This window comes from Palaemon carinicauda, chromosome 17 (assembly GCF_036898095.1).
Source record: "Palaemon carinicauda isolate YSFRI2023 chromosome 17, ASM3689809v2, whole genome shotgun sequence".
Classification (NCBI taxonomy): Eukaryota; Metazoa; Arthropoda; class Malacostraca; order Decapoda; family Palaemonidae; genus Palaemon; species Palaemon carinicauda.
Window position 1 is genome coordinate 47,478,837 of NC_090741.1, and position 27,762 is coordinate 47,506,598.

Genomic DNA, 27,762 nt, shown 5'->3' on the forward strand with positions numbered 1-27,762 from the left:
TTTCATTCAGTTTCTTGACCGTGTCGTTCATGGGTCGAAAAAAGCCGAGATACTTATGTCTCTACAACTAGGTGAGTCTCACATGCATAGCTGAAAAGAAAAATGTGTTATTCAAAAAACTGTGAACATTAAATTACATAAATTTAAGTCGCCCCAACGACAACAAATAAACACGGAAAGATAAACTAACTCTATTTGAGAAAATTTTTAAATAATCACCTTTATGAGAGACTTGGGTATAAACTATTTGTGATTGATAGTGGATACTGCAGAATTCTTGATTGACAGCCGTGATAGTATATAGACTCTTGCTGTTCCCAACCCCGTGTAAAGCAGAGGGGTCATTGAACAGTTATTCTTAAATAGTTTGGAACCCATGGCAATGGATTATAATGAGGCTTAAAATACAATAAATAAGATAATTTACAAATTTTCATTTTTAGTTTACAGCAACACTCACTAGTTACTAGAAGAGCAGCCCTCATCATTCCATTTGTAGCCATATTCCTTCCGCATTTCAATGCAGTCTTCTGAGCTCCAGAATCCGTTATTTGGTTCTCCGCTGTTAAATCTGAGTGTTGATAGTAATGGTAAATGAAACAGAAACTAGATAATGTGACAAGTTATGAACAAATTTATAATTCTATGTATGTGATTATAAACGATCCTTACAACTTGTATGTAGAGGTTTCACCAGACGACCAAACGAAGGTTCCTTCTTTAGCTTTGTCATTGTAGCCTATCCATGTGTTATCACTTAGCAGACCTTCATAAGGACGAAAAATGCTTTTAATATTCAGATGATTCAATTATATACACTATTATCTAAGATGCAGAAGCTTTCAGATATTCAAGAAGGGAAAAAATGCTTGTGCTAGAAATTAATGTGATATTGAAGGCCGAGTCGGTAAGAAAATTTTACACTCAGATGACGCTAAAATAATCATACATATTCTATAAGTAAAGAATAAAATGTTAATCCACTCTCCATCAGTTAAATGTGTGTTTTTCAAAAAGATAGGACAAAGTACAGAGCTTTTTCAAGAGTGAGAATTCCCTTTATAAAGGCATCTTATACTGTAAGTTTTGTGTAATGCAATACTAAATACTATTAATACTCAAGAATGACTGATTATTTTTCTTTGGAATTATGAGTTTCAGAAAGATTCCTTTTCCACATACTGTATATTTTTGTTCTCAGAAAACTGGTGTAAAAAGGCCGAAAGTACCCAATCAGTTGCTTACCTTTAACAAAGTTCTGTTCATTTAATGAAGAGATTGTGATGTAAGAACCACCTTTATCTGTGCAGTATTTATTTCCCGAGTCCCAAGAGCCTTTCACTGAAGACACGTGGTAGCATGAGTCAGCGAACCTCTGCCATCCACTCGGACAGACATATACTGGAGCAGGTGTAGTTGTAGTTGTGGAGGTAGTAGCTGTGGTGGTTGTGGTTGTGGTGGTCGTAGTAGGAGTGGTGGTGGTAGTTACAGGTACAGTTGTGGTAGTGGTGGTAGTAGGCATAGTTGTGGTTGTAGTTATTGTAGGTTCAGTGGTAGTAACTACATCTATCTGTTCTCCGTTGTTAACTTGTTCATTTTTACCACATCCAGGATTGGTGGTTTCTTGAGGGGCATTTGTTTCTATTTCTGGAGTAGTTGTAAGTTCAAGAGAAGTAGATGGCACATTTGTGGTAACATCAGGTGATTCAGGTGTGGTAGTTTTTGAAGTAACAAAGGAAGTGCCTGGAGTTTTTACTTCATTGTCGCTATCTAAAGTAGAAAGTTCTTCAATAGCTGTTTTTATTTCAGGATTGGTGGTTTCTTGAGGTGCATTTGTTTCTATTTCTGGAGTAGTTGTAAGTTCAAGAGAAGTAGATGGTACATTTGTGGTTACATCAGGTGATTCAGGTGTGGTAGTTTTTGAAGTAACAAAGGAAGTGCCTGGAGTTTTTACTTCATTGTCACTATCTAAAGTAGATAGTTCTTCAGTAGTTGTTTTCATTCCTATAACTGTTGTACCTGTGACTTCTGCAGAGTTTGTCTCTGTGAAAGAATTCCCTGAAGCAGTTGTAACCTCAACACTAACACTACTTGTTGCAGAACTGTTTTCAACATATGAAACTGATGCCCCTGATGGAGATGAAGTTTCGGGAGCTGTTCCTGAAACAGTTTCAGTTCCTGAAATATATTGTGTTGAAACAGTTGCAATTCCATTGCCAGTGGTACCTGTAACAGATGTATTTTCAACATAAGAAACTGAAGCACCTGATGGAGATGTTTCCGAACCAGTAACTGAGGATCCTGTTCCAGAGGCTGTTTCAGTTCCTGAAGTATATGCTATTGAAGCTGTTGTTATTCCATTGCTAGTGGTACCTGTAACAGATGTGCTTTCAGCATGAGAACCGGAAAATCCAGATGGAGATGTTTCAGATCCAGTAACTGAAGATCCTGTTTCATAGGATGTTTCAGTTCCTGAAATATATTGTGCTGAAGCAGTTGTTATTCCATTGACCACACTGTCTGTTGCAGATGAATTTTCAGTATAAGAACCTGAAGTTCCAGATGCAGATGTTTCAGAACCAGTAACTGAGGATCCTGTTCCAGAGGCTGTTTCAGTTCCTGAAGTATATGCTACTGAAGCTGTTGTTATTCCATTGTTAGTGGTACCCGTAGCAAATGTGCTTTCAGCATAAGAACCTGAAGTTCCAGATGGAGATGTTCCAGAACCAGTAACTGAGGATCCTTCTCCAGAGGCTGTTTCAGTTCCTGAAGTGTATGCTACTGAAGCTGTTGTTATTCCATTGTTAGTGGTACCCGTAGCAAATGTGCTTTCAGCATAAGAACCTGAAGTTCCAGATGGAGATGTTTCAGAACCAGTAACTGAGGATCCTGTTCCATAGGCTGTTTCAGTTCCTGAAGTATATGCTACTGAAGCTGTTGTTATTCCATTGTTAGTGGTACCCGTAGCAAATGTGCTTTCAGCGTAAGAACCTGAAGTTCCAGATGCAGATGTTTCAGAACCAGTAACTGAAGATCCTGTTCCAGAGGCTGTTTCAGTTCCTGAAGTATATGCTACTGAAGCTGTTGTTATTCCATTGCTAGTGGTACCTGTAGCAGATGTGCTTTCTGCATAAGAACCGGAAAATCCAGATGGAGATGTTTCAGATCCAGTAACTGAAGATCCTGTTACATAGGATATTTCAGTTCCTGAAATATATTGTGCTGAAGCAGTTGTTATTCCATTGATCACACTATCTGTTGCAGATGTATTTTCAGTATAAGAAGCTGAAGTTCCAGATGCAGATGTCCCAGAACCAGTAGCTGAAGATCCTGTTCCAGAGGCTGTTTCAGTTCCTGAAGTATAGATTACTGAAGCTGTTGTTATTCCATTGTTAGTGGTACCCTTAGCAAATGTGCTTTCAGCGTAGGAACCTGAAGTTCCAGATGGAGATGTTCCAGAACCAGTAACTGAGGATCCTGTTCCAGAGGCTGTTTCAGTTCCTGAGGTATATGCTACTGAAGCTGTTGTTATTCCATTGTTAGTGGTACCCGTAGCAAATGTGCTTTCAGCGTAGGAACCTGAGGTTCCAGATGCAGATGTTCCAGAACCAGTAACTGAGGATCCTGTTCCAGAGGCTGTTTCAGTTCCTGAAGTGTATGCTACTGAAGCTGTTGTTATTCCATTGTTACTGGTACCCGTAGCAAATGTGCTTTCAGCGTAGGAACCTGAAGTTCCAGATGCAGATGTTCCAGAACCAGTAACTGAGGATCCTGTTCCAGAGGCTGTTTCAGTTCCTGAAGTGTATGCTACTGAAGCTGTTGTTATTCCATTGTTAGTGGTACCCGTAGCAAATGTGCTTTCAGCGTAGGAACCTGAAGTTCCAGATGGAGATGTTCCAGAACCAGTAACTGAGGATCCTGTTCCAGAGGCTGTTTCAGTTCCTGAAGTATATGCTAGTGAAGCTGTTGTTATTCCATTGTTAGTGGTACCCGTAGAAAATGTGCTTTCAGCATAAGAACCTGAAGTTCCAGATGGAGATGTTTCAGATCCAGTAACTGAAGATCCTGTTACATAGGATATTTCAGTTCCTGAAATATATTGTGCTGAAGCAGTTGTTATTCCATTGATCACACTATCTGTTGCAGATGTATTTTCAGTATAAGAAGCTGAAGTTCCAGATGTAGATGTCCCAGAACCAGTAGCTGAAGATCCTGTTCCAGAGGCTGTTTCAGTTCCTGAAGTATAGATTACTGAAGCTGTTGTTATTCCATTGTTAGTGGTACCCGTAGCAAATGTGCTTTCAGCGTAGGAACCTGAAGTTCCAGATGCAGATGTTCCAGAACCAGTAACTGAGGATCCTGTTCCAGAGGCTGTTTCAGTTCCTGAGGTATATGCTACTGAAGCTGTTGTTATTCCATTGTTAGTGGTACCCGTAGCAAATGTGCTTTCAGCGTAGGAACCTGAAGTTCCAGATGCAGATGTCTCAGAACCAGTAACTGATGATCCTGTTCCAGTGGCTGTTTCAGTTCCTGAAGTATATGCTACTGAAGCTGTTGTTATTCCATTGTTAGTGGTACCCGTAGCAAATGTGCTTTCAGCGTAGGAACCTGAAGTTCCAGATGGAGATGTTCCTGAACCAGTAACTGACGATCCTGTTCCAGAGGCTGTTTCAGTTCCTGAAGTATATGCTACTGAAGCTGTTGTTATTCCATTGTTAGTGGTACCTGTAGCAGATGTGCTTTCTGCATAAGAACCGGAAAATCCAGATGGAGATGTATCAGATCCAGTAACTGAAGATCCTGTTACATAGGATATTTCAGTTCCTGAAATATATTGTGCTGAAGCAGTTGTTATTCCATTGATCACACTATCTGTTGCAGATGTATTTTCAGTATAAGAACCTGAAGTTCCAGATGCAGATGTCCCAGAACCAGTAGCTGAAGATCCTGTTCCAGAGGCTGTTTCAGTTCCTGAGGTATATGCTACTGAAGCTGCTGTTGTTCCATTGTTAGTGGTACCCGTAGCAAATGTGCTTTCAGCGTAAGAACCTGAAGTTCCAGATGCAGATGTTTCAGAACCAGTAACTGAGGATCCTGTTCCATAGTCTGTTCCAGTTCCTGAAGTATACATTACTGAAGCTGTTGTTATTCCATTGTTAGTGGTACCCGTAGCAAATGTGCTTTCAGCGTAAGAACCTGAAGTTCCAGATGCAGATGTCTCATAACCAGAAGCTGAAGATCCTGTTCCAGAGGCTGTTTCAGTTCCTGAAGCCGTTGTCATTCCATTGCTAGTGGTGCCTGTTGCAGATGTATTTTCCTCATCTATAATTGAAGTTCCTGATGGAGATGTAGCATATGTGTAATCAGTAACAATAACTGATGTTTCTGCTGCAGATGATTCCTCAGTTGCAGATGTTGCACTTGAAGTTTGAATTGTTGTTGCCAATGAATTGCATATGCCACTCTCATCTCGATAGTTGTTAAGGAGTTCTTCGTCTGGAATTAATCATTCCCACATTAGTATTGTGTAAATTTTCTTCTTCATATTTTAACATGTAAAGTTATTTCATAACTGAAATTATCTATGATTTTCAACCTGTAATTAACTACATAGAATAATTTTTGTAACCAAACGTTCCCAAAAAATTTTAAACCCTTACCTTTTGCTGATTCAATAAGATTGCACGAAACTCCATAGTAGTTGTACTGCAATTCCACCATAAGTCTGAATGGCGAGAGTGCAGATAGTCTCTTGTAGACTGATCCCGCTGACCAAGTCTTAAACAAGAGGAAACAATATTATGATTCCCACTTTTTCAAATGTTCAATAAATATTTTTGGATTTCAGGCACATTGGACCTGCTTATGCACCGATTTTGTGAGAGAGGTTACTTTCAGGAAGTCACACAGTCTAATTCGCTAGCTTCCTTTTAAAACGTATTACTATCATACATTTCAAAGAGTAGATAATATTTGTAGTATTACTAAAATTATCTATGTTTGTTGCTGACATTAACATGTGTGACTCTTAATGTATAGAATTTAGATGAAAAACTTTAGGTTACATAAAACACTTTGGTAACTACTTGCTACTTCCTTCCTCCACCCGTTGAGATACTACCGCTAGAGAGTTATGGGGTCCTTTAACTGGCCAGACAGTATTACATTGGATCTTTCTCTCTGGTAACGGTTCTATTTCCCTTTGCCTACACATACACCGAATAGTCTGGCACATTCTTTACAGATTCTCCTCTGTCCTCATAAACCTAACAACACTGAAATTACCAAACAATTCTTTTTCACCCAAGGGTCAACTACTGTACTGTAATTGTTCAGTGGCTACTATCCTCTTAGTAAGGGTTGAAGAGACTCTTCAGCTATGGTAAGCAGCTCTTCTAGGAGAAGGACACTCCAAAATCAAACCATTGTTCTCTAGTCTAGGGTAGTGCCATAGTCTCTGTATCATGGTATTCCACTGTCTTGGGTTAGAGTTCTCTTGCTTGAGGGTACACTCTGGCACACTATTCTATCTAATTTCTCTGCTTCTTGTTTAGTAAAAGTTTTTATAGTTTGTATAGGAATTATTTATTTTAATGTTGTTACGGTTTCCTTTCCTCGCTGGGGTATTTTCCATGTTGGGACCCTTGCGCTTGTAGCGTCCTACTTTTCCAAATAGGCTTGTAGCTTAGCAAGTAATAATAATGATAATAAAAGGAGAATACAACATTACAGCTGGTAATGGAATGTATCCAAGGAAGGAGAGAACTTGTTCGTAGACCCCATAATCAATGTGGACTGAACACTGAAGATCCACAAAGCAGAACAGACTGACCCAAAGGGTCTGGTTCAAGCGGCAATAGTTCAAAGAGTACGAGAATAATGAAGTATATTTACCTGCATATCACCGGGGCATGTTGATGAGCAGGTCACTTGTGGGATTTGGGCAGAGAAGTCTAAGGAGATTGTCTCACCACACACCTGGGATGTCACTTCCTCCCTCAGAGACGCACAAGACCCCAGCTGGGGATGGAGATGATGAGTAGATATGTAGAAGGCTGTTTACATCTCTAATTTTGTTAATTACGTCATTAGTTTTAATTAATTACTTCTGTGTGCAAGTTATCTATCCTCAAAAGGTAGATTTCTCTGATTTATGTTGGTATTTAGATATCTTGGGTGTGTATGTTGGGCCAAGTTATGTTGCTGTAGTGACAAATGTCTTTGGCAAAAGATTTGCCCTTAAATTTTGAGTAAAGCTCACTATTCTGGTATCCTTTTTCAATAATTGAATTTATTCAACCAAAATGAAACTATTTCAATATAGATTGACTACACTGAATGATTCAAGTACTCGTCGATATTTGAAATTTGCGACGTCAATAATAAAGAAGTTTTGTATCGTGTAAATTAAATTAGGTCATTTTAAAAAGCAGTTGGCGTAAAGGGCTCTCAACTTACCGTTGCTGAAGACAGCACCAAGAAGAGAAGCTGGGAAACCTGCATCTTCTCTGAGCTGAAGAAGAAGAAGAACATGTCTCAGCTGAGCCAACCACCTCCTTATATACACCAGTGCTGTAGCTTCAATGATTAGCCTCATCTTCAGTGGCGTGGTATAGAAGATGCTCTCACTCGTCTGGAGGTATAGATGTCCTTCACGTAATTAGGCCTGATTTGGAGGCGTCTCTTATGTGCAGCAATTTCTTCGTCAATAGCAATTTACTCTTCAAACATGTAGTTTTTTCAAAGCAAATCAAGTGCACATTTGTCATATCAATATTGTATCGGTATAAACGGTTGTGTATACATACTGAAGGACTTATATATACACACAAACATCTATGCAGAAAAAGTTTATATATGTATATTATATATATATATATATATATATATATATATATATATATATATATATATATATATATATATATTGTAGGTAATAGGTTGGCCAGGGAACCAGCCACCCGTTGAAATACTACTGCTAGAGAGTTATTGGGTGCTTTGACTGACCAGGCATTACTACATTGGATCTTTCTTATTGGTTACGGTTAATTTTCCCTTTGCTTACACATACACCAAATAGTCTGATTTATTCTTTACATATTCTCCTCTGTCTTCATATACTTGATAACTCGAGATTACCAAACAATTCTTCTTCACCCAAGGGGTTATTCACATCATTGTCATTGTTAACTGGCTACTGTCCCCTTGGTAAGGGTAAAAGAGAGACTTTAGCTATGGTAAGCAGCTTTCCTAAGAGAAGGACACTCCAAAATCAAACCATTGTTCTCTAGTCGTGGGTAGTGCCATAGCCTCTGTACCATGGTCTTCTGCTGTCTTGGGTTAGAGTTCTCTTGCTTGAGGTTACACTCGGGCACAATATTCTATCTAATTTCTTTTCCTCTAGTTTTGTTAAAGTTTTTATAGTTAATATAGGAGATATTTATTTTAATGTTTCTACTGCTCTAAGAATATTATATTTTTCCTTGTTTCTTTCCCTCACTGGGTTTTTTTTACCTGGTGGGGCCCTTTGTCTTATAGCATCCTGCTTTTGCAACTAGGGTTGTAGCTTAGAAAGTAATAATAGTAATAATATTAATAATGATAATAATAATAATAATAATAATAATAATAATAATCCTAAAAGTGATAATCCTCTGTCCTTCTGATCACCCATATCTATGATCTCGATTATTATTAGAAGTGTTTTAAATCTAGTACAGTTGTCTTCATTAATTCTGGCATACTGTCGTCTCCTTAGCTTCCCATGAAATATACCGGAATTAATGAAGCCAACTGTACCATTTTAAAGAGTCAAGCCCAGTGGCAGCTCGTGACTGAAATTGGTGGCTCCAGAAAATGTGTAGCTCTTGTAAAAAGGAAACAAATAGGTATAAGAAAATTCATCCAGAAACGTAGAATACTAAAAAAAACAATATAAATCTTGTTTTACTTATAATAACTTAAATTGTTACTGTTCAAGCTTGGTCCATTCATTTCAAAATTTATAAGCCATTCTTCGTGTTAATATACGTGGAAGGATCAATGATTTTGTCCTATATCTCAGGAGAATTGCTCTAAATATTGAAAAAAAGGCAAATTAAAAACAGTGCAGTCTCTCTCTCTCTCTCTCTCTCTCTCTCTCTCTCTCTCTCTCTCTCTCTCTCTCTCTCTCTCTCTCACCTTGTTTATAAACTGGGGATTTCCTTTCATATATATAATAGTTGGTATAAGATGGTATGTGAGAGAGAGAGAGAGAGAGAGAGACGCTCTGTTGTGGATGTGGTAAATGTGGCGAGAGAAACTATTACTTTTTTAATACTTTTCTTTTGAACAAAACTTTCGTTCTATCTTTCTTTCCGACTGTGATCTCTACATTAAGGGGTCAGTTGCCTGATGTGCCCTCTTCAATGCCTTGGATCAAAGTCATAATCTTCCACCAAACCTCTTCTCTCCATATTATCGTTCATCTTCTCTCGCCATCCAATTTTCTGCCTCCTTCTAGAAGAAAACCTCCTTTATTATCTGTATATTGATACGATATCGTGTGCGTTATTTATTTTGTGTGTCACGCTTTTAAAGAAAATGGAAATAATTTCATGGTATACTCTTACAAATTCATGCTTTAAAGAAAACAGAAATAATTTCATGGTATACTCTTACTAATTCACATTAGACTTTGATTACTTATCCAAAGCACATCTTATATAGATTTCCCAATTTTGTCTTTAGCACCTGCCCTTTTTTTTAAATATTAGATAAAAAATTGAGTTCTATCAATTTCCAAAACCTAGATTATAAAATTAATCTCGGGACATTTTATTCTAACATGTATAGGTTAGGAACAAGATAATTAGTTTTGAAAATATTTCGTGTAATTTACACGGATTCCGCTAGTTATCATTATTATTATTCTTTTTATTCTTTCCTCAATCACAGTCTGTCGACTGGGTGGTATTTATAGTGTAAGGTTCCAGGTTGCATCCTGCTTCCTTAGGAGACCATCTTCTTCTTCTTCTTCTTTGTCTGTATCTTTTCCCACTTTTATGTGGGGTCGATGTTCCCTAGGAGTCCATCTCTTCTTATTATGTGCACCGTTCCTAGAATCACGCTCTTCTGCACGAGTCCTGAAGCTACTTTAGCCTCTAGTTTTTCTAGATTCATTATTATTATTATTATAATTAAGGGCTCCAACAGGGAGAAATTGCCCAGTGAGGAAAGGGAATAAGGAATAGGCCTAAATAAACTATATGAAAAGTTATAAACTATTAATAAACTATTAATATAGACTTATGTCAGCCTGTTCAACATGAAAAAGTTTGCTGCTAGTTCGAACTATTGAAGTTCTACTGATTCAATTACCCGATTTTGTGCCACTCCTTGTGAAAGTAGTTTTTCAACCAAGACTTCACATAACAAAGGACAGGTTCATAACTATAATTATCCAATACTAGGTCACTGGTATACAGTAGCGACTGCATCGAATAGCTATGTCTATATATCATCTCCATCATCAGTAACACCTGTTCACTCAAATGTTTGAACTCTATTGATTCATCATCATCATCATCTCCTCCTACGCCTGTTGACTTGAAGGCGTCGGTTAGATTTCGCCAGTCGTCTCTATCTTGAGCTTTTAAATCGATACTTCTGCTCCACGAAGACTCCTTCTCATGTGAACATAAGGGTTGGAACTGGCTCAGTAGATAGAAGAAATTGAGATTCTTATGGTAGGCTGTGTTCTTTGATGAAGAGGTACAAACTTCTCATGTGAACATAAGGGTTGGAACTGGCTCTGTAGGTAGAAGCTGAGGTGGTTTTAGTATGCTATGTCCCTTGATGAAGAAGTACAAATTCTTTCTCATGTGGACATAAGGGTTGGTACTGGCCATGTAGATAGATGAAGCTTAAGGTTCTTCTAGTATGCTATGTTCCTTGACGAGGAGGTACAAACTCCTTTTCATGTGAACATAAGGGTTGGTACTGGCTCTGAAGATGGAAGCAGCTCATGTTCTTCTAGTATGCTATGTTCTGTGAACATAAGGGTTGAAACTAGATATGTAGATAGAAGCAGCTATGGTTCTTCTATTATGTTATGTTCCTTGATGATGAGGTACAAACTTCTTCTCACGTGAACAATTGGGTTGGAATTGGCTATATAGATAGAAGAAGTAGAGGTTCTTCTAGCATGCTACGTTCCTTGATGAAGAGGTCAAAACTCCTTCTCAAGAAATATAGCATACTAGAAGAACCTCAGCTTCTTCTATCTACAGAGCCTGTACCAACCCTTATGTTCACATGAGGAGTTTGTACCTCTTCATCAAGGAATATAGCATACTAGAAGAACCTTAGCTTCTTTCAGCCACAGAGCCAGTACCAACCCATATGTTGACTTGAGAAAGAGTTTGTGCCTCTTCATCAAGAAATATAGCATACTAGAAGAACCTTAGCTTCTTCTGTGTACAGAGCCAGTACCAACCCTTATGTTCACATGAGAAAGAGTTTGTGCCTCTTCATCAAGGAATATAGCATACTAGAAGAACCTTAGCATCTTCAATCTATAGGGCCAGTACTAACCCTTATGTTTACTTGACAAAGAGTTTATACCTATTCATCAAGGAACATAGTGTAATAGAAGAACCTCAGCTGCTTCTCTCTACAGAGCCAGTACCAACCCTTATGTTCACTTGAGAAAGAGTTATGACCTCTTCATCAAGGAACATAGTGTAATAGAAGAACCTCAGTTTCTATTTACAGAGCCAGTACCAACCCGTATGTTCACACGAGAAAGAGTTTTTACCTTGTCATCAAGGAACATAGCATATTAGAAGAACCTCAACGTCTATCTACAGAGCCAGTACCAACCCTTCTATGTTCACATGACAAAGAATTTATACCTCTTCATCAAGAAACATAGCATACTAAATGAACCTCAGCTTGTGTTCCTGCGCTATTAGCTTCTTGGTAGTCTTGAAGTTCCTTTTCAATGTTCTCAGTTTTCCATACGTTTTTATTTTGTTCTTCTGATAATTCCTCTTGTGTTCTTTGTGTTATCCTTGCCAAAGCAATATCCTTGGCCTTCCTATTAAGATTTTTTCTTAAGTTTGGAGATTGTCCACGAAGATCGTCTTCTTCCTTTATGTTTCCTTGCATGATATGTTCACGAAGATCGCCTTCTTCCTTTTTGTTTCCTTGCATGATATTTTCACGAAGATCGTCTTCTTCCTTTACGTTTCCTCATATGATATATTCACGAGGATATCCTTCTGCCTTTACGTTTCCTCGTATGCTATTTTCACGAGGATATCCTTCTGCCTTTACGCTTCTTCGTATGCTATTTTCACGAGGATCTCCTTCTGCCTTTACGCTTCCTCGTATGCTATTTTCACGAGGATCTCCTTGGGCCTTTACGCTTCCTCGTATGCTACTTTCTCGAGGATATCCTTGGGCCTTTACGCTTCCTCGTATGCCACGTTCTCGAGGATCTCCTTGGGCCTTAACGCTTCCTCGTATGCCAAGTTCTTGAGGATCTCCTTGGGCCTTTACACTTCCTCGTATGCCACGTTTTCGAGGATCTCCTTGGGCCTTTACGCTTCCTCGTATGCCACGTTCTCGAGGATCTCCTTGGGCCTTTACGCTTCCTCGTATGCCACGTTCTCGAGGATCTCCTTGGGCCTTTACGCTTCCTCGTATGCCACTGTCACGAGGATCTCCTTGGGCCTTTACGCTTCCTCGTATGCCACTGTCACGAGGATCTCCTTCTGCCTTTGCGTTTCTTCGTATGCTGTTTTCACGAAGATCGCCTTCTTTCTTCATATTTCCTCGTATGATATTTTCAAAATGCTGGATACGCCTCTCTACAATTCCTTCTTTTATTTCTTCAAGGTTAACCTTCCGTTTCTTTTCTGTTTTCTCATCTTTCAGAGCCTCTTCCCATAGTTGAACAGGAGCATATACTTTGTCACTTTTATCTAGTGAGATTTCATACTGTGCAATTTGTCTAATCCTTATGAAGGCCACATCTTTTGCCTCCCTCCTAAGATGCTTTCTCTTGTCCTGAGATTTTCCTTCAAGATCAGGTTTTTGTTTCCTATTTCTATTGTGCTCTGCGTCATTTCTAATAATTTCTTCATATTTCATAACATGATACCTTAACCTTTCCTTGTTTTGTAGTGAAGGACTTTTTCTTGTTTTGGCGTTTTTTGCATTTTCTCAAAATTCCCAACCAAATCAATAATGATTCCTTGTTGTGGGTTTTCAATCTTTGGTTTAATCAAAGAGACCCGGTTTGGTTCCTTTACGGAACAAGGACGGCATACCTTAATTCCCGGATCACCAATCTTATTGTCCCTATTATTAATTATAAATCCATTAATAACTTTGTTATTCAAAGCCACTCCACAATAACAACAACACATATTATTACAACTCTCCATTTCTGTCAATACCTTTCCCCCACCTTGATTTTGGTATATTTTGAAAAAAATGAACTTGATCTGGAGACATTCAAAACCAAACAGATCCTGGAGCTCAGAATGTCTTCGGAGAATTCGAGAGTCTTCAAAACAAAACACAGATGCCTGAGCTGGATTCGTGATCAGATGAAAGATTCATTTTGTTAATTTTTCACGATTTCTATTTTGAATACCACAAAATCGACAGAAATTATCACAAAACTCTTTTTTTAGGCCAATGTCTACTACAACCGGCTTCTAAAATCATTTACAATAGGATAACATAAAGGAGAAGTAAAGACGATTTTCTAAAATTAGGATTTTATTCATTAGAGCTACATTGAACATATTAATCAGTTGAATATAAAGGGTAGTACAATAAGAATTTCAATACAAAATCGAAATTTTTGTGAAGAATTTCAGATATTTAGAAATTCAGAAATAAATCATTTCATCGATGACTCTGAAGACGAAAAGAATTTTCCATAAAGGCTCCAGAAGACCACAAGATCCCCTCCAGACAACGTCACTGCTTTCTTCAAGGTCTTCCTCGGGTTCTCGACGCTTCTCAATCCTCCTCCGTTCTTCCAGTTTCCTTCCTGATCTTCAATTGCCAACGAAGCTCCCAATGGTCCTTTCCTGCACGTCTTTCACTTCTTTATCATTTCATCCTTCGGCAAACACGGTCTTCTCCCCGCATGACATCCCCAAAACCGCTGCATTCTTCTTTGCGGAATTGGAGAGGTTTTCCCATCCTCTTTCTGAATCCTTTTAGGAATGGCGTTTTTGTGACTCTTCAGTCGCTGTAAGATCAATGATCTTCGCGTTCCTCCACAACTAAATTTGAACGAGGATGATGTTAGATCGGCCTAAGGCAAACCACGGCCTTCATGCATTGGGCAGACCGTAAAATGCACAGAAGGACGGACACGATGAAGATGAAGCTCTCCAGAGAGCTCTCGAAGACGACCATCGAAGGAAAGCAGAAGCTGCAGTCGGTCTAAACGAACTCGTTTTTCTGTACTGGCGAAATTCGTCTACTACGCTTTGAACGGATTCCAGTCAATCTCTGTTTGAACAACGGAAGACCACTTCAATATAAAAGGTAGCTCGAGAGAAACTTCGATAAAAAAATCCGAATATTTGTGAAAAAGAAATTTAGGCATCTGGAAATTTACAAAACAAATTATCTGATAAATAATTTTGAAGAGGAAAATTTTCTGGGTTAAACCGTTTTGCTTTTTGTCTCAAATAGCGATATCTGGCATCTCTTTACTACGTTACATTTCTTTGTAAAAGTAAACTTCACTTTATAATAATGTTTTAAATTTTCATAATGAAACAACAATTACCACAAATAAAATAGATATAGAATATGGTATTTTTTTTATTGAATCCTTTAATGATATGAATTTATATATAAATAAAAAATGGTAAAGTCGAATGGAATGTCCTTCAGCAACTTTGAAAGAGTAAAAACTCCCGTTTTCTATTCTCGCCTGATTTACAATAAGTTGGTCTTGTGTTTAACGTTATATTTGTTCTATGAAGTTATTTGTTAGAGTAAGCAAACCTACAAACAGAAATCTTTATTATCCATATATAATATGCTTAACTTAGTTGCTTAAGGGATAACTGTAGCTTTTTGCATACGCAATATCAACTTATTATTCCTCTCAAGAGAAAGCATTTTGCTCTACGTGCAAGACAGACAGACTTCAATGCTGAATAACATAAGCTCACACTCCTTCGATAAACGCCCTTAAACCGGGAACAGTTCGATGCAATAAAAGGCAAAGGTGCATTGCACATAAATATACTGTAGGCGTATACATAATCTAGGCTATGCTCTAGGTCTATACGTTTAGAGGCTATACTGTAGGCCCATGCGTAGATGGGTTATACCGTATGCCTAGTCATAGATGGGCTATTCTTTAGGCTATACATAGATAGGGTTATTATAGGCCTATACAAAGATCAGCTATAATGTAGGTCTATACATAATAGGCAATACTGTAAGCGTATATATATATATATATATATATATATATATATATATATATATATATATATATATATATATATATATATATATATATATATATAAAGAGAGAGAGAGAGAGAGAGAGAGAGAGAGAGAGAGAGAGAGAGAGAGAGAGAGAGAGAGAGAGAGAGAGAGAGGTAGCCTATACTGTAAGCCTATACATATATGGGCTATACTATAGGCCTCTCTCTCTCTCTCTCTCTCTCTCTCTCTCTCTCTCTCTCTCTCTCCCTTTTATATACATACATATACACGCTCACACACAATTTATATAGTGTGTATATATATATATATATATATATATATATATATATATATATATATATATATGTATATTAGCGTCAATGTGTTTCCTACAGTAATTGTTGTATTTACTCCCCTTCTTTAGAATCTCCGGCTTTGGTTTCTTTTAACCAAATAAGGCTTACGAATACGAGGTTTCCTCTGGGAAACACATTGACACCAATATATATGTGTGTGTATATATATATATATATATATATATATATATATATATATATTATATATATATATTTATATATATATATAGTATATATACACACACACACACATATATATATATATATATATATATATATATATATATATATATATATAATATGTGTGTGCGCGCGACTGTTTAGGGCTCTAAGAATTGTCATTTTTATCCTTTTTAATGTTTTGATTGACTATATCTACAGAACCGAAGTATTATTTGTATATATTTACTGTATATATACAGTATATATATAATGTATATATACGTATATATATGTGTATATATACATGCATATATATATGCACATACATATACTTATATATATATATATATATATATATATATATAAATATATATATATATAAATATATATATATATATATATATATATATATATATATATATATATAAATATGGATAAGTATGGGATGGATAGCTTTTGTTAAACGAAAGGAGATCATGAAAATTAAATTGCCACTTTCTCTAAAAAGGAAAGTATTAAATCAGATGGTGTTATCAGTATTCTGTTATGCATGAGAAACAATCCAGACTAACTTAAGCCTTAGAACGGAAGCTAATTACAATTCAGAGAGCTGTGGTAATAATAATGATGGTAATAACGCTAAGAGACAGAAAAAAAGCAACATGGATACCAGAGCAAACTAAAGTAGAAGATAGTCTAACAACATGTAACAAAATTGATTGGACATGGGTAGGACATATAATGAGAATGACAGATAATAGATGGACATTAAGAATAACAGAATGGGTTACTAGAGATCACAGAAGAAGCAGGGAAAGTAGAGAAGACGATGGATTGACGAACTAAGAAATTCTGCGGGTGTGGAATGGCGTAGAAAGACCAACTTCCATAACCCAGTAGGCGAGGGAATAACAATAGATGTATCACATTACGGGTGAGGCCCGTATCTCTATATCAGTGGTTCCCAACCTTTTTTCAGTCATTTCCCCCCTGCACCCAGTTCAACCATCCAGATTTCCCCCTTCATGCCCCGCCCAGCCCTCATGCCCACTCGCCTGCCTCAGAAATGGGCATGACACTCCAATTCTCCCCTTGAATATCACGTCTTTGAGAACTGATATCACAATTGAATGGCTAACAACAAATTGCCACACGTACTATGAGGAAATTTTCCTCTTGTTTTAGTTAGTAGGTAGTGTAATTATTTCCCCCCAGGTTGGGAACCACTGCTCCATATGATTGATTGTGGTCTAGGCAGTGTGGGGATTTGAAAGGGGTTGTGGTCAGAGAAAGTGTCTGAAATTGCTGGTGAGTTAGATTTAATGTTCCAAGAGATGGAAAAGATGGGCGATATGCTGATAGACAATAGCTCTTTCTTTTGGTTTGTATAAAAGCTTTCAAGGAAGTACTCGACAAGTGGAACGTCAGACATTTCTCCAGGACAGCATATAGGGAAATTGGATATGGAATCATTGAGACCACAGGATGATCAATGCCATAGTTGAGATTGGTGGAATAGTTTGGACATTATTCTGTTATAAGATGTCACTGAGATTGAAGCAGGATGAGGAATCCTTGTTTCAAAGGGGAATGTTCCAGCCTGAGTGACGGCACTTTAGTTTGGTACTGACAAACATTGGGAATATGTATTGGTGAAACCACAAAATTATTGGTGCTCAACCCAATAAGGAAGAGATAGGGCGACAAATCTCCATTCTCGTATTGATATATCTGTTGATGGTTTACTGGGACAAATCCTAGACATTACAGGAATTACTGACTAGTCAAAGTAGGAGACGAGTGATGCAATCGCAAAATGAATGAAGATGATGAGGTAGAACTGCGTCAGTCACACAGAGACAGCTGCCTGTATGAGGGGAAAGGCATTAGTGAATGGTTGCTGATATGACAATAATACTCTTTGGTTGGTGAGCCTGAGAAAGAATGTTGGTATGTTTGTGGAAATATAGAATAACCATGAGTAGTGGGGCATGCAATGTTAGTTAAGAAAGAGCCAAGGTAAAGATTATGCGAATGGAACTGGAACAGGAAAGGAGGGACGAATAGTAGCAAGTGGCGGTCTAGTTGACACAGCTTTTGTATGGAAAGGTTGTACTGTATTGGGCATTGCAGATTGTCTTTTATTACTGCTGGTATGAAGAATAACTGTTAGTAAGAGCTTCTCTGGATTATGACATCTATTGTGTTTAGTTGATAGGAGGATAAATAGAGAGTAAATTTCTGGTATAGGATTATTAGTGGTAGTTAAGGTAGCGTATCCTATCGTAGGTTCATTGGAGGGTTATTGCCACATGACATGCGGGGCAGCAGTTATTCGCACTAGCGTTGTGCTGTTGTCTTGACACCCTGGAACTATGAAGGTAGCATTTTGGTTTTGCTAATTCAAATGTAAGTGGGTAGGCCAACATAGATTGTCAGAAATATTACAAGAACATACATGTTATACTGGATACATGGCCACATCACTTGAACTTCTCTGGTTATCCTACAGGTAGTGACAATTTGTTTTCTTCAATTTTTTACATTTATCTTTTAGGTAATTCAGCAGCTTGTATTGATAAAAGACAGAAAATACAAAAAAAAAAAAAGGATAAAGAGAAGTTTTTATATACCTTAATATTTGTTAGATCCAAATAAAATTTGGGATAGTTTCTCTCTAAAGTGTAGATTTTGTACACTTTAATGGAAAGTTATTAAAAACATGTTCTAGTTCTTGCTGACGATATTTCAGAAATTACAAGGCTTGTGCACCCTAATAAATTGGTTCTAACTTTCTTGCCATGTTTTAAGCTGGTTTAGCCTGGTCCTGTTGAATGTATCATAGGTTAATCATAGGTTCTATTTCAATGCTCTTTATTATATTTTTTCAATTGTGCTACATCTGATAACAAATAGAAAGAGGCACTGGGAGTTTATAGCACCTTGGAAAGCATTTATCCTGATATATTTATAAACAGAGCATGCCAATATTTTGGTATATATATGCTAATATGAAGACCCTTATTTAAGTTCTAGTTGAATTAGCTGAAATTGGCTTTCCTGTTAAATCCAGAAATTTCTTAGGTCAGAAAGCGCCAAGGTGCTTTATGCCTGTACAACTAGGGTAGTCTCGCAAGCATAACTGAAAAGAAGATAATAAAAGCATCAGTAAACATTGAATTAAAGTATCTGATTGATGACAAAATAGTCAAGAAAAAAAAAACATAATTGAGAATAAATATAGATAATCATCTTTCTCAATAGTGTCTTATTGAAATAACATTGGAAATGAATTCTCCCACTAGAAAGGAATGGTGAGTTGAATAAAACAGAGATAGTTTAATGATCAGTAAAGCTAATTCTTCCTCCTCCCCCCCCCCCCAAAGAATTTAACAGTGACATGGTCACACATAAAGGAGTCCAGGTGATTTAGTTTGTTTGTTCGAGCACCTCTTATCCTTTCAGCAAAAGAAAGATTTTTTTATCTCAGGAGTGATACTGTATTATATATTTATAGTTTGAATTAATATTTGTTATAGTTTAACTAGAAAATATTTGTTAAAGGGAATGTGTGGAACGTGGAAGGGAAACAGTATGGTATTTGGAACCTAAAAGCATATTACCAGTACTGAATTACTAACTGCAAACAGTGCACTAGGTAAAGTACAATCTAGATAGTATCCTGATTGAGGTGCAGTACTATCTGCAAACATTGCACCACGTAAAGTACAATCTAGACAGTATCCTGATTGAGGTACTGTACTATCTGCAAACATTGCACCAGGTAAAGTACAATCTAGACAGTATACTGATTGAGGTGCAGTACTATCTGCTAAAATTGCATCAGGTAAAATATAATGTAATTAATCCCAAAATGTATAGCACTAAATGATTTATGGGGGAGATACAAATATCTAGGTTGACTGCAATGAGAGTTTATAGATTCATGCTGGTCCGAAGTGAAAGCAATAATGTAGGGTTAAGTGAACAATTATTCCCAAGTGGCGGGAAGCCACCAAAAAATGTCATTATGAGACAGAGCACAGATGATTCAGTAAGAAAGAATTCTTTGTTGTTAATCTCACTGCAACACTCACTAGTTACTAGAAGAGCAGCCCTCATCATTCCATTTGTAGCCATATTCCTTCCGCATTTCAACGCAGTCTTCTGAGCTCCAGAATCCGTTGTTTGGTTCTCCGCTGTTAAATCTAAGTGGTGATAGTAAATATAAATGAAAAAGAAACAAGATGATGTGACATATTATGAACAAATATATAATTATCAGTATGTGATTGTAAAACGATCCTTACAACTTGTATGTAGAGGTTTCACCAGACGACCAAACGAAGGTTCCTTCTTTAGCTTTGTCATTGTAGCCTATCCATGTGTTATCTCTTAGCAGACCTTCATAAGGACGAAAAATACTTTTAATATTCAGAGGATTCAATAATATACACTATTATCTAAGATGCAGAAGTTTTCAGATATTCAAGAAGGGAAAAAATGCTTTTGCTAGAAATTAATGTGATATTAAAGGCCGAGTCTGTAAGAAAATTTTACACTCTCTGATGGACCAAATGATGCTAAAATAATCATACATATTCTATAAGTGAAGAATAAAATGTTAATCCACTCTCCATCAGTTAAATGTGTGTTTTTCAAAAAGATAGGACAAAGTACAGAGCTTTTTCAAGAGTGAGAATTCCCTTTATAAAGGCATCATATACTGTAAGTTTTGTGTATAGGATAACGTACAGAGCTTTCTTAGGCATTAAAATTCACTTTTTAAATGTATCATATACTGTAAATTTTGTGTAATGCAATACTAAATACTATTAATACTCAAGAATGACTGATTATTTTTCATTGGAATTATGCGTTTCAAAAAGATTCCTTTTCCATGTACATTTTTGTTCTCAGAAAACTGGTGTAAAAAGGCTGAAAGTACCCAATCAGTTACTTACCTTTAACAAAGTTCTGTTCATTTAATGAAGAGATTGTAACGTAAGAACCACCTTTATCTGTGCAGTATTTATTTCCCGAGTCCCAAGAGCCTTTCACTGAAGACACTTGGTAGCATGAGTCAGCGAACCTTTGCCATCCACTAGGACATTCATATACTGGAGCAGGTGTAGTTGTAGTTGTGGAGGTAGTTGCTGTGGTGGTTGTGGTTGTGATGGTCGTAGTAGGAGTGGTGGTGGTAGTTACAGGTACAGTTGTGGTAGTGGTGGTAGTGGGCATAGTTGTGGTTGTAGTTATTGTAGGTTCAGTGGTAGTAACTACATCTATCTGTTCTCCGTTATTAACTTGTTCATTTTTACCACATCCAGGATTGGTGGTTTCTTAAGGTGCATTTGTTTCTATTTCTGGAGTAGTTGTAAGTTCAAGAGAAGTGGATGGTACATTTGTGGTAACATCAGGTGATTCAGGTGTGGTAGTTTTTGAAGTAACAAAGGAAGTGCCTGGAGTTTTTACTTCATTGTCACTATCTAAAGTAGATAGTTCTTCAATAGCTGTTTTCATTCCAGGATTGGTGGTTTGTTGAGGTGAATTTGTTTCTATTTCTGGAGTAGTTGTAAGTTCAAGAGAAGTAGATGGTACATTTGTGGTAACATCAGGTGATTCAGGTGTGGTAGTTTTTGAAGTAACAAAGGAAGTGCCTGGAGTTTTTACTTCATTGTCGCTATCTAAAGTAGATAGTTCTTCAATAGTTGTTTTCATTCCAGGATTGGTGGTTTGTTGAGGTGAATTTGTTTCTATTTCTGGAGTAGTTGTAAGTTCAAGAGAAGTAGATGGTACATTTTTGGTAACATCAGGTGATTCAGGTGTGGTAGTTTTTGAAGTAACAAAGGAAGTGCCTGGAGTTTTTACCTCATTGTCGCTATCTAAAGTAGATAGTTCTTCATTAGTTGTTTTCATTCCTATAACTGTTGTACCTGTGACTTCTGCAGAGTTTGTCTCAGTGAAAGAATTCCCTGAAGCAGTTGTAACCTCAACACTAACACTACTTATTGCAGAACTATTTTCAACATATGAAACTGATGCCCCTGATGGAGATGAAGTTTCGGAAGCTGTTCCTGAAACAGTTTCAGTTCCTGAAATATATTGTCCTGAAACAGTTGCAATTCCATTGCCAGTGGTACCTGTAACAGTTGTATTTTCAACATAAGAAACTGAAGCACCTGATGGAGATGTTTCCGAACCAGTAACTGAGGATCCTGTTCCAGAGGCTGTTTCAGTTCCTGAAGTATATGTTACAGAAGCAGTTGTTACGCCATTGCTAGTGGTACCTGTAGCAGATGTGCTTTCAACATAAGAACCTGAAGTTCCAGAAGCAGATGTTTCAGAACCAGTAGCTGAGGATCCTGTTCCAGAGGCTGTTTCAGTTCCTGAAGTATATGCTACTGAAGCTGTTGTTATTCCATTGTTAGTGGTACCTGTAGCAGAAGTGCTTTCAGCATAAGAACCTGAAGTTCCAGATGGAGATGTTTCAGAACCAGTTATTGAAGATCCTATTCCAGAGACTGTTTCAGTTCCAGAGGTATATGCTACTGAAGCTGTTGTTATTCCATTGCTAGTGGTACCTGTAGCAGGTGTGCTTTCAGCATAAGAACCTGAAGTTCCAGATGGAGATGTTTCAGATCCAGTAACTGAAGATCCTGTTTCATAGGATGTTTCAGTTCCTGAAATATATTGTGCTGAAGCAGTTGTTATTCCATTGATCACACTGTCTGTTGCAGATGAATTTTCAGTATAAGAACCTGAAGTTCCAGATGCAGATGTCCCAGAAACAGTAGCTGAAGATCCTGTTCCAGAGGCTGTTTCAGTTCCTGAAGTATAGATTACTGAAGCTGTTGTTATTCCATTGTTAGTGGTACCCGTAGCAAATGTGCTTTCAGCGTAGGAACCTGAAGTTCCAGATGGAGATGTTCCAGAACCAGTAACTGAGGATCCTGTTCCAGAGGCTGTTTCAGTTCCTGAGGTATATGCTACTGAAGCTGTTGTTATTCCATTGTTAGTGGTACCCGTAGCAAATGTGCTTTCAGCGTAGGAACCTGAAGTTCCAGATGCAGATGTTCCAGAACCAGTAACTGATGATCCTGTTCCAGTGGCTGTTTCAGTTCCTGAAGTATATGCTACTGAAGCTGTTGTTATTCCATTGTTAGTGGTACCCGTAGCAAATGTGCTTTCAGCGTAGGAACCTGAAGTTCCAGATGGAGATGTTCCAGAACCAGTAACTGAGGATCCTGTTCCAGAGGCTGTTTCAGTTCCTGAAGTATATGCTACTGAAGCTGTTGTTATTCCATTGTTAGTGGTACCTGTAGCAGATGTGCTTTCTGCATAAGAACCGGAAAATCCAGATGGAGATGTTTCAGATCCAGTCACTGAAGATCCTGTTACATAGGATATTTCAGTTCCTGAAATATATTGTGCTGAAGCAGTTGTTATTCCATTGATCACACTATCTGTTGCAGATGTATTTTCAGTATAAGAACCTGAAGTTCCAGATGCAGATGTCCCAGAACCAGTAGCTGAAGATCCTGTTCCAGAGGCTGTTTCAGTTCCTGAAGTATAGATTACTGAAGCTGTTGTTATTCCATTGTTAGTGGTACCCGTAGCAAATGTGCTTTCAGCGTAGGAACCTGAAGTTCCAGATGGAGATGTTCCAGAACCAGTAACTGAGGATCCTGTTCCAGAGGCTGTTTCAGTTCCTGAGGTATATGCTACTGAAGCTGTTGTTATTCCATTGTTAGTGGTACCCGTAGCAAATGTGCTTTCAGCGTAGGAACCTGAAGTTCCAGATGCAGATGTTCCAGAACCAGTAACTGATGATCCTGTTCCAGAGGCTGTTTCAGTTCCTGAAGTATATGCTACTGAAGCTGTTGTTATTCCATTGTTAGTGGTACCCGTAGCTAATGTGCTTTCAGCGTAGGAACCTGAAGTTCCAGATGCAGATGTTCCAGAACCAGTAACTGATGATCCTGTTCCAGTGGCTGTTTCAGTTCCTGAAGTATATGCTACTGAAGCTGTTGTTATTCCATTGTTAGTGGTACCCGTAGCTAATGTGCTTTCAGCGTAGGAACCTGAAGTTCCAGATGGAGATGTTCCAGAACCAGTAACTGAGGATCCTGTTCCAGAGGCTGTTTCAGTTCCTGAGGTATATGCTACTGAAGCTGTTGTTATTCCATTGTTAGTGGTACCCATAGCAAATGTGCTTTCAGCATAAGAACCTGAAGTTCCAGATGGAGATGTTTCAGATCCAGTAACTGAAGATCCTGTTTCATAGGATGTTTCAGTTCCTGAAATATATTGTGCTGAAGCAGTTGTTATTCCATTGATCACACTATCTGTTGCAGATGTATTTTCAGTATAAGAACCTGAAGTTCCAGATGCAGATGTCCCAGAACCAGTAGCTGAAGATCCTGTTCCAGAGGCTGTTTCAGTTCCTGAAGTATAGATTACTGAAGCTGTTGTTATTCCATTGTTAGTGGTACCCGTAGCAAATGTGCTTTCAGCGTAGGAACCTGAAGTTCCAGATGGAAATGTTCCAGAACCAGTAACTGAGGATCCTGTTCCAGAGGCTGTTTCAGTTCCTGAGGTATATGCTACTGAAGCTGTTGTTATTCCATTGTTAGTGGTACCCGTAGCAAATGTGCTTTCAGCGTAGGAACCTGAAGTTCCAGATGCAGATGTTCCAGAACCAGTAACTGATGATCCTGTTCCAGTGGCTGTTTCAGTTCCTGAAGTATATGCTACTGAAGCTGTTGTTATTCCATTGTTAGTGGTACCCGTAGCAAATGTGCTTTCAGCGTAGGAACCTGAAGTTCCAGATGGAGATGTTCCAGAACCAGTAACTGAGGATCCTGTTCCAGAGGCTGTTTCAGTTCCTGAAGTATATGCTACTGAAGCTGTTGTTATTCCATTGTTAGTGGTACCCGTAGCAAATGTGCTTTCAGCGTAGGAACCTGAAGTTCCAGATGGAGATGTTCCAGAACCAGTAACTGAGGATCCTGTTCCAGAGGCTGTTTCAGTTCCTGAAGTATATGCTACTGAAGCTGTTGTTATTCCATTGCTAGTGGTACCTGTAGCAGATGTGCTTTCTGCATAAGAACCGGAAAATCCAGATGGAGATGTTTCAGATCCAGTAACTGAAGATCCTGTTACATAGGATATTTCAGTTCCTGAAATATATTGTGCTGAAGCAGTTGTTATTCCATTGATCACACTATCTGTTGCAGATGTATTTTCAGTATAAGAACCTGAAGTTCCAGATGCAGATGTCCCAGAACCAGTAGCTGAAGATCCTGTTCCAGAGGCTGTTTCAGTTCCTGAAGTATATGCTACTGAAGCTGTTGTTATTCCATTGTTAGTGGTACCCGTAGCAAATGTGCTTTCAGCGTAAGAACTTGAAGTTCCAGATGCAGATGTTTCAGAACCAGTAACTGAGGATCCTGTTCCATAGGCTGTTTCAGTTCCTGAAGCCGTTGTCATTCCATAGCTAGTGGTGCCTGTTGCAGATGTATTTACCTCATCTATAATTGAAGTTCCTGATGGAGATGTAGCATATGTGTAATCAGTAACAATAACTGATGTTTCTGCTGCAGATGATTCATCAGTTGCAGATGTTGCACTTGGAGTTTGAATTGTTGTTGCCAATGAATTGCATATGCCACTCTCATCCCGATAGTTGTTGAGGAGTTCTTCGTCTGTAATAAATCATTCCCACATTAGTATTGTGTAGATTTTCTTCTTCATATTTTAACATGTAAAGTTATTTCATAACTGAAATTGTCTATGATTTTCAACCTGTAATTAACTACATAGAATATATTTTGTAACCAAACGTTCCCAAAAAATTTTAAACCCTTACCTGTTGCTGATTCAATAAGATTGCACGAAACTCCATAGTAGTTGTACTGCAATTCCACCATAAGTCTGAATGGCGAGAGTGCAGATAGTCTCTTGTAGACTGATCCCGCTGACCAAGTCTTAAACAAGAGGAAACAATATTATGGTTCCCTCTTTTCCAAACCTTCAATAAGTGTTTTTGGATTTCAGGCAAATTGGACCTGCTTATGCACCGATTTTGTGAGAGAGGTTACTTTCAGGAAGTCACACAGTCTAATTCGCTAGCTTCCTTTTAAAAGGTATTGCTATCATACATTTCAAAGCGTAGATAATATTTGTAGTATTACTGAAATTATCTATTTTTGTTGCTGACATTAACATGTGTGACTCTTAATGTATAGAATTTAGATGAAAAACTTTACGTAACATAAAACACTTTGGTAACTACTTGCTACTTCCTTCCTCCACCCGATGAGATACTACCGCTAGAGAGTTATGGGGTCCTTCAACTGGCCAGATTGTATTACATTGGATCTTTCTCTCTGGTAACGGTTCTATTTCCCTTTGCCTACACATACACCGAATAGTCTGTCACATTCTTTACAGATTCTCCTCTGTCCTCATAAACCTAACAACACTGAAATTACCAAACAATTCTTTTTCACCCAAGGGTCAACTACTGTACTGTAATTGTTCCGTGGCTACTGTCCTCTTAGTAAGGGTTGAAGAGACTCTTCAGCTATGGTAAGCAGCTCTTCTAGGAGAAGGACACTCCAAAATCAAACCATTGTTCTCTAGTCTAGGGTAGTGCCATAGTCTCTGTATCATGGTCTTCCACTGTCTTGGGTTAGAGTTTGCTTGCTTGAGGGTACACTCTGGCACACTATTCTATCAAATTTCTCTGCTTCTTGTTTAGTAAAAGTTTTTATAGTTTGTATAGGAATTATTTATTTTAATGTTGTTACGGTTTCCTTTCCTCACTGGGGTATTTTCCATGTTGGGGCCCTTGGGGTTGTAGCGTCCTACTTTTCCAACTAGGGTTGTAGCTTAGCAAGTAATAATAATGATAATAAAAGGAGAATACAACATTACAGCTGATAATGGAATGTATCCAAGGAAGGAGAAAACTTGTTCTTAGACCCCATAATCAATGTGGACTGAACACTGAAGATCCACAAAGCAAATCAGACTGACCCAAAGTGTCTGGTTCAAGCGGCAATAGTTCAAAGAGTACGAGAATAATGAAGTATATTTACCTGCATATCACCGGGGCATGTTAATGAGCAGGTCACTTGTGGGATTTGGGCAGAGAAGTCTAAGGAGATTGTCTCACCACACACCTGGGATGTCACTTCCTCCCTCAGAGACGCACAAGACCCCAGCTGGGGATGGAGATGATGAGGAGTAGATATGTAGAAGGCTGTTTACGTCTCCAATTTTGTTAATTGCATCATTAGTTCAATTAATTACTTCTGTATGCAATCTATCCATCCTTAAAAGGTAGATTTCTCTGATTTATGTCTAGTGGGTATGTAGGTTGGACCAAGTTATGTTAATGTAGTGACAAATGTCTTTGGCAGAAAGATTTTGCCTTAAATTTTGAATAAAGCTCACTCTTCTGGTATCTTTTTTCAATAATTGAATTTATTTATCCACAATGAAACTATTTCCATAGAGATTGATTACAATGAATGATTCAAGTGCGCTTCGATATTTGAAATTTATGACGTCAATAGTAAAGAAGTTTTGTATCTTGTAAATTAAATTAGGTCATTTTAAAAAGCAGTAGGCGTAAAAGGCTCTCAATTTACCGTTGCTGAAGACAGCACCAAGAAGAGAAGCTGGGAAACCTGCATCTTCTCTGAGCTGAAGAAGAAGAAGAACATGTCTCAGCTGACCCAACCACCTCCTTATATACACCAGTGCTGTAGATTCA

The 27,762-nt window shown here is 37.9% G+C and overlaps 2 protein-coding genes and 1 long non-coding RNA gene across 3 annotated transcripts in view; 1 reads left to right on the forward strand and 2 right to left on the reverse strand.

Annotated features, from left to right (window-relative positions):
* The window catches only part of LOC137656729 (uncharacterized), a 289,131-nt gene that overhangs the window by 64,211 nt on the left and 197,158 nt on the right, over positions 1 to 27,762 (forward strand). The gene's annotated exons all lie outside the window — the stretch shown is intronic.
* Positions 5 to 27,691, reverse strand: LOC137656720 (mucin-22-like). The gene is given in 7 exon segments (XM_068390956.1): positions 5 to 90; positions 20,075 to 20,185; positions 20,288 to 20,381; positions 20,942 to 25,684; positions 25,849 to 25,966; positions 27,083 to 27,208; positions 27,638 to 27,691. Coding segments are annotated over 7 exon segments (5,274 nt in total). The 5' UTR covers positions 27,683 to 27,691; the 3' UTR covers positions 5 to 53.
* On the reverse strand, positions 342 to 7,512 carry LOC137655962 (mucin-22-like). The gene is made up of 9 exons (XM_068390163.1): positions 7,459 to 7,512; positions 6,895 to 7,020; positions 5,661 to 5,778; positions 4,432 to 5,496; positions 3,991 to 4,236; positions 3,550 to 3,669; positions 2,962 to 3,354; positions 1,246 to 2,595; positions 342 to 571 (listed from the first exon to the last, which is right to left on the reverse strand). Exons 1-9 carry the CDS (start codon positions 7,501 to 7,503, stop codon positions 342 to 344), a joined length of 3,693 nt encoding a protein of 1,230 aa, XP_068246264.1. The 5' UTR covers positions 7,504 to 7,512.